This window comes from Charadrius vociferus, unplaced genomic scaffold (genome assembly GCF_000708025.1).
Source record: "Charadrius vociferus isolate BGI_N301 unplaced genomic scaffold, ASM70802v2 scaffold743, whole genome shotgun sequence".
NCBI classification, from domain to species: Eukaryota; Metazoa; Chordata; class Aves; order Charadriiformes; family Charadriidae; genus Charadrius; species Charadrius vociferus.
Window position 1 is genome coordinate 256,271 of NW_009647747.1, and position 13,306 is coordinate 269,576.

The window sequence follows — 13,306 nt, forward strand, 5'->3', positions numbered from 1 at the left end:
AATAAATCGTACGGCTCATGAAAATAATGTGAAGTATTTAAAGCGCATATTCTACTCAGAGATAATTTGACTTAAAAATAAAAATACTGTTAAAATAGTTGAGAGTACTGAGCTGGAGAAGTATTTCCATTCTGTACAACAACTGTATTCAGAAAAAATTAAAGGAAGCACACATTTGAGACTAATCTGCGACAAACATAAATTGCCTTTCATTCTTTGGAAGCAAGAAGCAATCCATAAAAAACTTTCGCAGCAGCTGTAAATCCCTGCCCGCTGACGTTTCCCGCAGAAACGCCGCCACTCTTCCCGGCGCAGCGAGGGCAGAGGTACCGTTCCACTGAGAGCATCTTTTATCACACACCATCCCCGCGTATCTCCTGCGACGGTCACCCCTCAGCAATACTGTAAATCCTAAAAAAAGCAGGTTTGGGGTGGTGTGGGTTCCACACACACACACACACACACCCCCCTCCTTTCCCCTGCAAATGAGTAAATTAAAACCGGCCTCGCCTCCAGCTGGGAAGAGCCGGGAGGGATAGCTCAGGTGAAGTCCTCAGGAAAACCATTAAAAACTAAGGTTTCAGCTAAATTAAACCCCCCTCTAACTTCAAGCGTGAGAGTGCTCATAAAAAACCTTTGGGGAGGATATTAGCTATTGCTGTAAAGGAGCCCAATAAAAACCAAAACCAAAAAACACATAGTGAAATAAATTTAAAATACACCTGTGGGAACTCACTTTTAATTAAAAAATAAATTTAAAAAAAAAAAAGTATTATTACTTTACTGGAAACTCGCACTTGAGAATTTCCATATTTCAACAACTTATAAAAAAAGATTTATGTTTGTACTTGTTTAACATTCTAAAGATTACAATTAGGATTAAATTAGGATGTTCATACGTGGTTTTCTCTTTCAGATTAAAATTTTATTATTTATAAAGTGACCGGTAAGGAAACTAGTTTAGCACAGTCACTACAATAACCGAAGCTTTAAAAGTTATGCTAGTTTGCAAACTGCGAATTTACCCGGATTTCTGGTCAAAGCATAAAAGCCAGCTGAGATTAACATGCCAATTTGTTATTTATTGCGCAAGACCGATTGCCACTCGGCCCCTCCTAATAACCAGATTTCCAGATAAAACAGACAGTTATCAGGTACGGAAGGGAAGCTCTCCTCTCTCAAGTGGTTTGTTTTCCGTTTGCAGATATTGATACAAAAATATGTATTAGGTATTTTTAAAGGAATGGCAGAGAAAAAATGAGGATAAAAGTGCTAGAATAAAACGCCCTCATTAGTCGTACTACTCTTTGTGCTGTATTTACAGAAATGTCGTAAAATTGCTTTTAAAACCGCTGTTTTCTATATATTTTAACTTTAATGCTCTCAAAAGATGTAATGCGCCTTGGCACAGCTTTCTCAGGAAAAACCCACCGAGATCGTGCAAAACGACGAGACGATGAAAACTAATAGAATAATTATTTGGATGACGAAACAAAGGATTTCACCGAACCAAAGAGAAACCCCAACTTCCGACCGCACGACGCGAAGGTTTCACGATAAACCACTGAAAACCGTGCCCGGTGCGGCCGGCCGGCATCCGTAACCCTCCTTACAAAGAGCCGTCGGGGGTACTCTGTACGGCGTGGGGGAAAGCCCTGAGTGCTGACCGGCTCCGGCGCTGCCGCGCGAGCCGCCCCGGTGCCCTGGCAGCAGCTGGGGCCCAGCGGTTGGCAGCTGGGCTCAGCCCCGCCAGCTTCTGCCACCGGTACCCGAGCTCAGAGACCTCCCGTCAAAATGAAGACGTTTGCCCTGCATCCCGGGCTGAGACCCGTGGAAATGTGGCATAAATCCTCTCCGCGCATCTCTCTCAACGGGCGAATCCATAAATCGGCTGGAGCCCCACACCGAAGCGTAGCGGCACGTGGACGGGATGCTCGCCCCGCGCGGGTACGCGCCGCCCGCGCCCGTTGAGAAAATCCCCGTGAGCAACACCCGCTCGTCCCCATCGTGCAATTAAGCGTTTCCAAGCGGGGCCAAGCGCCGAGGGTTTTGAACTCTCCTTACCTTGTCCTCAGCCCTCAGCGCCCAGCGCGCCCGGGAGCGGGCTCGCTTCTATCTGCCTGCAACCGAACAAAGGCGCCGCGATCGCAAGCAAGGAGCAGCCGAGCGGTACTTACTGAAGATGGCAAACCTGGAGGAACTTTTCGAACTTTCTTTGTTTGTACTTCTGAAAAAAAGACAAAACGGTGTCTTCGTAAGACAGGCGCTTTTTTTTTTTTTTTTTTTTTTTCTTTTTTTTTTTTTTTACCGTCGCCGCGATTTTAGCTGCTAATCGCCCTGCCCGCCGGCTCACGCCAGCCTTGAAGCAGTTTTGGGAGCACCGAGTGGATGCCACTGCTCTCCAGCCCGACACTAACAGGCTGGAAAATTGTTCATATTTTGATCTGGAGCGTTTGGGCCTTTTTTTTTACCTTACGCAGATTCGCTTTGAAAAAAGGGGTTTTTTTTTAAAGCCCCTTGGACGCTCGACAAAGAGGAGCGATCAGCAAACGGGAAATAAACCCCTCCGAGAGTCCCGGCGGCGTACGCTCGGCCACTTATTGTATTTATTTCAAAGTATCGCTAAACAGGACGAAACTCCAATTATTTGTAAAGGTTGAAGACAAAGTCACTCACCCATAGAGGTGCTGTGGAGAGGCCTCCGCCGGGGGTTATTGCTAGAATACTGATAGTACTGGGAGCCAGGCTTAGTGGGGGAGAGCGCTCCTGGGTTGCCAATATCCATGTCACCTCCAAGGAGACTTTGCTAAAAGATTAAAAATATATACGTGTGTGCGCGTGCATGTAAAATCCGACTTTCCTCATCATTAGCTATTTCTCATTCCTAAAAATAACACAGCAAAGCAACCTTCACGAGCAACCGAAACGCGGAAAGAAGAACCTGCCAAAATTTTAAAGGAGACATTACGAAAATCTCCAGTGGAGCATCTTTTCCTTCACGAGGAAAACACAAAGTAATTAATTTCAAATACGATTATTTACATTTAAAGGAGACTTATCGCCTACTTATTCAAATGCAATCAGTGTTTTAAAAAACTTTTGAGCTCTGTTAATATATCCGAAGGCAATTTAGTTTCTTCACTGCAACCAAGATAGCGAAGTGCACGGATTTAACAATAATAAAACTTAAAAAACCCCCAAATCCTGCTGTCGACAGAGCGGGTTGGTTCGGTGTGCGTGAAACAGCCTCATTGTTTAGCCCCGTGCAAGGAAAAATTCATAGCGGTGAATCAAATCCATCAGCTCTCGCAGCATAAAAATCTGTACAGCAGGCTGCGCATAAGATGCGATTCAAACGTGAAAATAAAATTCTACGTTATTAATTTTTTTTTTGCAATGCTATGAGAAAATATAAAAGCACCTCAGAACCCCCAAAACAATTAACGCTATTGTATAGCGGCAGCATAGCAGCAGCAAAGGACTTTCAGTATATCCATTTTATGCCCGTACCATTAACTAACAAGATGCGTCCCAGTAAACGCCACATTTTCCCAGCTACGAAAGGACTACGGTTCCCGTGAAACGGCAGAAAACATTATCTGACCCACGCTGTAAGAAACAGTCTAAATCTTTAAGAGACTACGACAGAAGAACAATTTCCTGAGTAATGTTCTATTTGCTATAAACTACGTTGAAACTTACCCATAATATATAAATCCCCTGATTATACTCTGCATTGAACACATTGTTCTTTTAATTATTCTGATACGCAATAAAACAGGTGTAGATACTACCATTTATATTAAGAACAAATTTACCGTTTAATAAAGAAATTTTAAAATTAAGTACCAAAAATCTAACTTTATCGTTACTTGTAATCAACTTTTACTGACTGAACTAATTACTGTACTTGATAAAGTACAGAATGTGTTTTCCCTAATCTAAATTCTAATCACCATGTCACTCACAACAGACTTAGTAATGCTTCACTAACACACTATTCACATGCAAAATACTCTAAATAGGCCAATTATGACTCTGCCCCTGTTCCCTGGTTAACCCGCTGAGAACTGAAAAATTTCACAAGGCAGTCACCAACTAAAACAAAGGCTCCTTGTTTTAAATTAAGACAGTCTTTTTGATTCCTAAATAGCTCAACAAAGTGGCATGTCTTCTGCTGAAAGCAGTTGGTCAAATATGACCCATGAGCTGGAAAATCAGAAATTAAAACATCCTTACTCCTTGACTATACGTCTAAAAACATTTCAGGATAACTTTTGATTCGAGAAAACTATATTCCTCCTTTTTCCCAGCGAGGCTCAAGCAGAATCGCTGCGGAGGAGGGATGGACAACCGGGGCTGAACCCCCATCTCGGTGCGCAGCCCGGCATCCGCCTTGGCAGCCCGCTCCGAGAGGCAAAGCTATAAAAATGCCAGTCAGAAGGCACTTTTTGCTAATATCTTTACGTTCAGCTAATGTCTAATATACACCTGCAATGACTATGCTCCTTTTAATAAACAACACCTGCACCGGCAAAAATGGTTGCGAGTCTATTGCATAATGGCAGAGGAATATATGCGCAAACTCTCGGGGAAAAAAGGGTCATCGATTCATTGTGAATATCCGCTCCAAATAAACGGAATTTTATTGCTTGTCTCGGGGCATTGCAGAACGAAACAGTGCTAACCGCAGAAATTCTCTTCAGTCATATATTTTTATCACGTATACGTTTTAACATAAAGACAGACCTGCTAAATCTGTGCCTGGTTTATCCATATGTCGGGGAGTCTGAAAGACTTAGAGCCATCAGCTGTAGAAATTCCTATACCCAGCCGACTAGATTCCATTTGACTTAAAAAAAACCCAACCCAACCCCAACAAACGTATATAAGACAGCGTTTGCAAACGATTTGAGATTAAACAAGATTCACTTTAGGAGCATAAAACATACACATACCCTATGTTGTTTTTGTTTTTTCATCCAAACATTTTTCTCTATAAAAAGATGCAGAGGTTTCTACAGGAAAAAAATCCCAAACTTGTGTTATTAAACGAGAAGGAAACGCATGCATCAGTCTTCAAGGTTGCAACGCCTTTTGTTCCGCTCCCGACCCAACCCTTCTCTTGGCCACCAGTTGCACGTTCTGGCGCCCGCTCCTTCCTCTTGACCCACCAGGTCTGGGGCGGGGGGACGCCGGACACCCCGTGCCCCAGGCTGTACGCCCCGGGGGGTGCCGGGTCCCAACCTCAGGGACTCGCTGGTCCTACTGGGGCACCCCCCGACCCCAACCTTGCGCGCAAAGGGCGCTCCTTGCTCATGCCACCCGTCTCACCATCAGCAAATTCAATCCCAGCGCTATGTTCTAAACAGCTTTTTCTCCAACAAAGATTATTTTTTTCTTTTTTTTTTTTTTCTTTTTTTTTTGGGAAAAACGGAGCTCAAAGATTTTCACCGCAACTGTCACAGACTCATTTCTTCACTCTCGAATAGAAAAAAAAAACCAAACCAAACCTAACACCACAAATAACCCAAAGCAGAGAAAAGCCCCTTCCTTTGTCTGCTACGGGACAGGGACCTCCTGACCAAGTAGAAAAGAAGTGGGTCTGTGCGTTAAGGGGGACCTCACCGAGCACTCCGGGGAGGAAAGCTAAAATAAAAACATATATGTAGTTATTCCGAGCTGCTTGTAAAGGAACAATGAGCGTTTATTACTGTTCAGCCTACGTGTCACACTGCTAATGGCCTGCAACAAAGAGAGAGAGAAAACGTTTACAAACCCCAATGCCATGGATTACACAGCCTTCCCGGCTCTCCTCCGCTCAAATCGCGTCTCGGAAAGGCAATGAATGATTAGGCATCAAAGTTAATATTTACCCCTAAGAACTGCTGAGCTTAGAAGCCAAGTGTGACGTTTGGTAAAGGTTTGTGGTAGCCGGGGCTCACGTGCGGGTCCGCGCGGCGGGAGCGGGTTCTCTCCGCCGGCGGCGGGACACGGGACGCCGCAGACCTTTCGGCTCATCCCTCTGCATCCTGCAGCATCTTCTTGAGTTACAGCATCTACCGCGCCCGCAGCCCCACGCAGCCTCCCGCTTAGTCGTTTCGTAAGAAGCCAAGCTAATAATATATAGAATTTGCCACTCGAATGGTGAGTTTGAGCTAAAAACGAGCACGGAAGGGGAGGGAGGGGGGAAGCAACACAGCAAAATCCATTTTCAGGTGGAGCCATGCAGCTGTAGGCTTTATCAATTGCAACGTTTCGGTTTTTCCCGTCGCTACACGCAATCCTGCCGTCTTTCCAGCAACGCGTAAAAGAAGTCAGCGACTAGCGACTCCTGCCTCCGAAATTTGAAGAAGGAGACAAAGAATTAACGCCGGGTCGGGAGAAAATGCGCGCGCACGAGGAGAAAGTCATGTGCGGATGGAGTTGATATTCCCCCCCCCCCGGGAAAAAAAACAAATGTTTCTATTGCAAACCTGAAGTTTTGCTTTTCAAATGAAAATCGGGCGAATTTCGCTTAAATATTTGTTTCAGGCCTAATAGGTAGGAAATATATTTACCAAAAGATATTTTATTTTCCCTTTATCACGGAAAAAGGTGAGATTAGAGTATGACAGAGCGCTGCATTTTACTAATAGAACGTTAATTCAGATTAAAGGAAAACGGCCTTAAAGCCTCTAATCCAAAAGCCTCTGAAAAGACTGAGCAGGGAAAAAAATACCTCAGAAAAGGCCTTTTTTTTCTTTTTTGCTGACAACCTGGATATTTTTCATTTTTCTTTTGACATCTTCTCGCTACGCCGTGATCCGCTATCAAACACAACATCACGGGGATGTTGCAAGCAAGAGAAAAACCGGGCTTAGATGAAAACAGATTAAGCTCCTTTCCTGAACGATTGCCAAACGTTTGGGGGTCGCGTTGACGTTGGAGCGTTCCGGGGCGCACAGCTGCAGTCCTGCGCGCCGCTCCCAACCTGCGTGACGTATAGCGCCGGCGGGACATACGTTCCCTGCGCCGAAGGCCTCGGCGAAGCATCGCCCAACCACGATGGGAGGCAAAGCGCCGCGTCGCACCCCGGTTCCTCCCAGCCCTCTCCTGCCCGGGGCGGCGCGGAGGCCGGAGCGGCATCGCACCCGGGGTCCCCATGCCATGCGGAGCGGGGACATCCATCCACCCTGCGGATGGCACGCGCGCGGCGGGCTCCCGGCAAACCCATCGGCGTTCGCGCACCCAGAGGCGCTGCGGGCCAGCCGGGTACGAAACCGGTACGTATTTCCTACAACTTTATCAGCTCGCTTGCCCGATAAAGGATGTAAAATGGTGTAAAATGTGACATTTATCATTTTAAAAGCGAGTCCTTCTTTGCAATAAATTTCATTGTATGATGAGAATTCACGCACTTTACCTAACAACCAAAGTCCCGCTATTTTTCGCAATGTTGCTCCAGTTCTTAAATTAAAATTCTTTACTCTTTCAAAGATCAAAGCTCGTTTGCTCGCTTTATTTGCGTTTAGGCCTTCCGGGCTCTCCCTGCGAGCGCCACAGCTCGGCATTGTTCCCTCTGTTCCAACACCGACGTCTCCGTGGACCGGGAATGTCGGTCAGGGCGGCAGCGGTCCCGCAGCCCCCGCGCCACCCAGTCGGGTACCCACCCATCCCGGGAATGCCAGGCAACCCAATCATGGGGTTTTTCCAGAAAAAAAAAGAGCAGAAAGGTATACCCTGACCTTCCTCAACACTGAAAACTGACCGTGTGCTGTGTGTGTCCCCAACCCAGCGATTTGGGATGCTGGACTCAAAGCGCCGGCTCCGGCGCTCTCGGCAGTGACCGACGTGGCTCCTGCCAAATCCCTGCTCTCCTCCTCCTGCTCTTCTTCCATCTCCATTTGACCGTTCAACAGCGATTCCGTGGCAAATTTGCAAACAAAGCAACTCAAATTTGTTGAAATCGCATCTAATTTACACCGAAACAGATGAATAGGAGGTAATTTTCAGATATTTTTTTTTTAAATACAACAAATTTCGACCTGCAACCGTCCTGTTTTCCTCTCCTTTAGTAAAATCACAGGATTATATCTCGTCATCCAGATTTCAGCTGCTCTTACATGCTTTATCCTCAGTTTATGAATTTTCACTTAACTCAAGTTAACTAAGTCATGCCGCATCCACATCTGAATCATTTCTTGGTTATTTCCTTCTGTGATTTCAATCCTCTGTTTTTAATCAAATTATGAAACTAAATTTCCACTTATCATGTGACTATCAGGGCATCTGTTCATAATCTGTCCAATTCCTACAAATACTCCTTTCTTTGGCTTTTGGAAATTTGGCAGCTCTCTGGAAAATCTTCTGTGTGTCATTTACGTCCAGTATTTCTCTCTAATGCCAAGTGTAAATTGCAACCCATTGATGGCAAACACAGAGAAACAATTTCCCTGGGTTTCGCCGAGTGTGTTTTCAAGCTAAGGTACCGGTTTCCTTTTTCACTGAACCAACCATAATTCTTAAAAGTATTTGCAGAGAAATTTTGACTTTTAGAGAACAAAGGAACTTCGCTCACAGAGATTTAATTTTTCACAGAGATTTGGGCTTTTCTTCAAGAACACTCACGTGTATGAAGCGAGGGAAATTTTAAGATGTTGGTTTTATTTTCTCTATCTGCTGGCAAATAACCTTTTGTTTCATTTCTTCTGCCTTCTAGGGCAGCACCTTCAGATAGCTGTGCGCAGCGTTCAGCAGTTTTCTTTTGACTTTGACCTTTTCCATTAAAAACTGCTTGCAGGTATTATCAAATAACTTCTCATGTTCAACCAACCCTTGTGCATTAATGTCATCGGTATTAGTTCTCTAAGTTTTTTTAATTTTTCCACTATCTCTTCCTCCGCATAATTTAAAATTGCTCTTTAAGTTTAAACCTTTCTGGAGTCATTTTTTTCCCCAGTTGTGCTTTTTGAGCCCCGACTACAATATCAGCACAACAACAGCAACTTTCAAAGTTCATTTACTGCTTTCGGCAGCGTTTCACGGCCATAGAGCGCTCTTAAACGTGGCCGAGGCTCAAGCACCTCTGGCCAGCGAGGATTTCAATTTTCTTCCTGCGCTCGTTTTCCTCACCTATTTCAGTTGAGCAGGAGCAAAACTCATTTGTAACTTCTTCCCTAATTTTTCCCCCATTTCCTCCCGGTGTTTGCTCGCTCCTTCCCATCCCTTCATTCACCATTAGGCATGATGACTCAGATTATTATACTGCTGCTTGATTATCGCTAAAGGTTAGTTACTTGTTTGCATTAACGATCCCCATCTTTCACATTTACAGTGCACGATTTCACCATCAATTGCACAGTCTTTGCTGTTGTTCTAAAGCTTTACTATAATGAAAATATTTCACTTCCCAGTATGTGGGAAACACGGGTAAAAAGCGCCTCGACTGAACAAGCACGAGGCACAAAAATTTCGCAGGGAAGAAGGGACTTTCTCCTCCACTAAGGAGTTTTGTAAAATACAGTCTTTGCTCAAATTCTGATTTTCTGCTGTACAGTTTGCACTCGCATCCTTGGGGCGGGAATGACCTCCTTTACTTGAAAATCCCAGTGCTTCCGCTGCTGCAAACATCCGCACACGCTGGCGATACACACGCTCGTATTTGAGGTGCGACGTATACGTAGGGGCGTACACGCACCCGAACGCACGCACGCATGTGTGAAATGGGGTGTCCCTACAACTCCCGGAGTTTTTGGGATGCTCGTTTCCTGCCGCTCCCCGGCAAAGCGCCGTCGGCTCCTTTGTGTGCGCTGGGAGGCAGCCGTGAGGACGTTCCCTCTGCTTTGTGATTAATCTTTCAGAATATAGCTTTCATTTACGCGCTGAAACGGAGCCAGCTGATTATAGCGTTTAAAAACACACGCTTCAACACAGGTAATACTCCTAGAAATACGTCCCGGTGAGGAACAAATAGGAAAAAGGGAAAATCCTCATGGTGACTGGGAAAGGGGGATGGGGTGGGGAATGTGCCATCGCGGTCACCCTCCCAAGGCCTTAAAAACCCCGTAAAAACTAACAAAGCTGCTGGATTTTTTACTGCCCGGAACGGCTGGTATTTGGGGAGGGCGGCTGGGGAAGAGGGGACCGAGCGATCGAAGGGACTCTGGTCAAAGCCCAGTGGTTTATGGTTAGAAAGTTCTCCTGTGCCCACCAAAAGAGTTGGGTTTGGGGGTTTTAGTGGGTTTTGCAACGCGGTGCTATCGCAGATGGCCGAGGCGCGATGCGGTACCAGCTCCAATATTTGGGGTGGCCGAAGCTGCTCTGCGCGGCTCCCAGCGAGGATTATCTCCACGCCGGGCTCCAACCGCTTCACCCTGCTCCGGGGATGCTCCGGGCACCCGGGAAACCGGGATCACCCCCAGCTGCAGCACCTACAGCCCCGCTCTGCGAGGGGAAATAACCCGGGACTGCTGTGGGGTTCACAAAATTCACCCCGGAATGAGCTGCAGTCAGTCGAACATCGTGACAATCCAGTGCCTTGGACCTTGACAGCGCTCCCACGTCTTTGCACACCGTAATACCGCGCGATAACGTTTAAAAGACTTCGCAATCAAGAAAAGGAAGCAAGCTCCGAGCAACTGTCATCGTTCACTTGGTACAAAAGCACGGAGCCGGTTTGGCTGAACGTGAATACTATCGGAAGCGCGCTGGTAGGGTCGTTTTCCAGGACAGAAGATCCGGTACGGAATTAAACAGCCCTCAGTTTAGCCCAGGATAAATCCTCTGAAGTCAGCGGGGGCCTCCTGGGTGTTAACGAGGGAAGAATTTGGCCCACGGACAGCGGCTGGATTTTCGGGGATTGCTGGATATAGCGAAGCGTTGCCTGCGGTATTTTTGCAGAGCGCCCCAGCGCCGCTAGAAACCGCCTCGCCGCATCATCAGAGGGTTCAGCTCATCTACAGCATCTTTCAAATTTATCGCAAAATCCCTCCATGCCTATTCCACTCAAACCCGCAAGGCTAAATACATACGGTAAGATGCTCCAGGTATGAAAAAAAGGGCACAATATCAGAATATTAATGCATGGTAAAAGAAAAGCACCATAAAAACTTACGTAAGGTTGGATAATAATCAGATAAAGCCGGTATTTGTCGGTGTATATATATATATATATATAGGAACTGCTCACTAAATTATGAAACACATGTCCTGGTATCGCTGTTTTTCACAGTACCTCCCAGTACACAAATATCTGTATTTCTATGCAACGCAAAAAAAGAATGTAAAATACTCAAAAGTCCCCCCCCCCCCCCATTTCCTTTTTTCCAACATCTCCAATCCTATACCATCTGGTAGGTATCAGCATTGCGGTCACTTATGGGGGGGGAGATGGATAGGAGACAGTGAGGATTAATGACATGCAGAAATGAACGCTGCGCGCAGAACCGCATTTTTGCACTCTTTTTCCCTGAGAAAAATTCCGAAGACGGGCTGGCAAGAGCCGCTGCGCCGGGCTCTGCTTCTTTTCAGTTCAAGTAAGCACTTCAACATGATTCACTGAGGATGTCCTACCACTACTTGCTTCCAAATGTTCCTCTCTGGCAAATTATTACAAACCCTAAAAAAAGCCCCGCTAACCTTACAAGTCAATTAGCATCACTCTTCCCTGTGTAAGCATTCGACTACAAACAGCTTACAAGAAAAATCCTGGCTCGGGTTGGCTCAGACGGGGTAAAATATCCTGACATGCCTCAGTCTTAAAAAGGTGTTTCGTGGCTGAATTCCCATTTTTAATGATATAATTATTGGTTTCCCTTTGAATACGAGAACACAGGAAAGGCTTAGAGAAGTTCAAATGCATAGGAAACAGCATTTTTTTTTTTTCCTGAAATTATGTCAGTAATATTTTTAACCAAAGAAAAGTTACCGTAAAAACATCTGAGAGACCAAAGAAACTTCCTGTCCAACAAAATAACAAAACCCATGCTAAAGACTTTAAGTGCCTCAGAGGATGTTTTATTTTTTTAAAAAAAAACTTCTTACTATTCATCAGCCTGAAAGATAAACAACAGCCTCCCCCCTTTTTGATGGGGAAGCGAGATTTTGGAGGGGGGGAACGAAAAAAATATCATTATCCTTAGACTACAAGCCATTTATTCACGTGTCCTCAAACGCTCTCGCATCACAGCGGGCCGACGGCAGCGGGGGTCCGCGGCGCGCGGGTTGGGAGAGGACGCGGCGTTAGTCAAAGCTCACCCGTTGACGCGAAAGAGCGCGCGCCTGCTCTGGGGGATGGAGCGGAGAAGTGAAACCTCGGCCGCTCGTTGCAAAGGAAGCGGAGGGAAGAAGTGGGACTCGAAGCTAACGGTACGGTACGCAAGAACGGGCGACCCCATCGCCCGCAGCCCTGCCGGCTCCTCGTGCCACGGGGACAGCCCTCCCCGGGGGAACGCAAACCCCGGAGGAGGGACGGACGGACGCCCGCTCCAGTGCCACAACTGCAAAAAGCAGATTCTCTCCAGAAGACGGGCAATGACCTTCCGTAGGACCTAAGAAAATGAATAGATAGGAATGATGCAAAGACACGACACTGGTGTGTGTTGCCACCATTTGGTCGGGAGAGAACTACTGAAAATTTAAACTCGAGCAGTTTGGGTATCAAAATCGTGTTTCATGTTACAGGAGCCTTATGTTTTCAGTGTTATAAAGTCACATTTATTTTTTACAGAATCATGTTATGCAAATACGCCCAAACCCAACTAATGACCCTCGTGGTATTTAAAATAGGAACTGTCTTTTTTATCCTCTATTTTATATTTCCCTCTGCTACTCGCAATCTTTTTCCACGCAGCTTAAGTACACGCTCTTCAGTGGAAACCGATAGATTCTACCACAGCGTATATCTGGGGCCGGGTAAAGCGCAGAGGCACATTCCTTTCAAGTCAAGTCTGCAAAGCTTAGGTCACCTTGCACTTAAGACAGGACAAAAAATTACAGTCACCCTACAACAAAATTGGCAAATTCAGCTGCTATGAGAAATTGGAGCGGGGGGGGGAGGGGGGGGAAAAGCACCTTTTTATGCTGACGCAGGTAAAAATATAACAAGCTGGTATTTCAGCGGAGCTACTCCAGTTAGGTCGGCACTGCAGGAGGAACAAACCAACGCTTTTAAGTAAAAGCGAAGACTGCACGTGTTCAATGAAAAGCCAAAGCAGAAAACGCTGCGGTCGCATCCCTGCTGCCACAGCGTGTGCCAGCCGGCCGCGGAGCATCCCTGGCCGCAGAGCATCCCTGGCCGCGGAGCATCCCTGGCCGTGGCGCCGCC

At 46.1% G+C, this 13,306-nt stretch overlaps 1 protein-coding gene across 1 annotated transcript in view; it reads right to left on the bottom strand.

Moving 5' to 3' along the window:
* Positions 1-13,306, bottom strand: part of TCF4 (transcription factor 4) — a 237,581-nt gene that overhangs the window by 89,749 nt on the left and 134,526 nt on the right. The window contains exons 6-7 of the mRNA XM_009882047.1: positions 2,677-2,806; positions 2,178-2,227 (exon numbers count right to left, since the gene is read on the bottom strand). Of these exons, the coding sequence (XP_009880349.1) occupies positions 2,178-2,227; positions 2,677-2,806 (180 nt within the window). The remainder of the gene's footprint in view (positions 1-2,177; positions 2,228-2,676; positions 2,807-13,306) is intronic.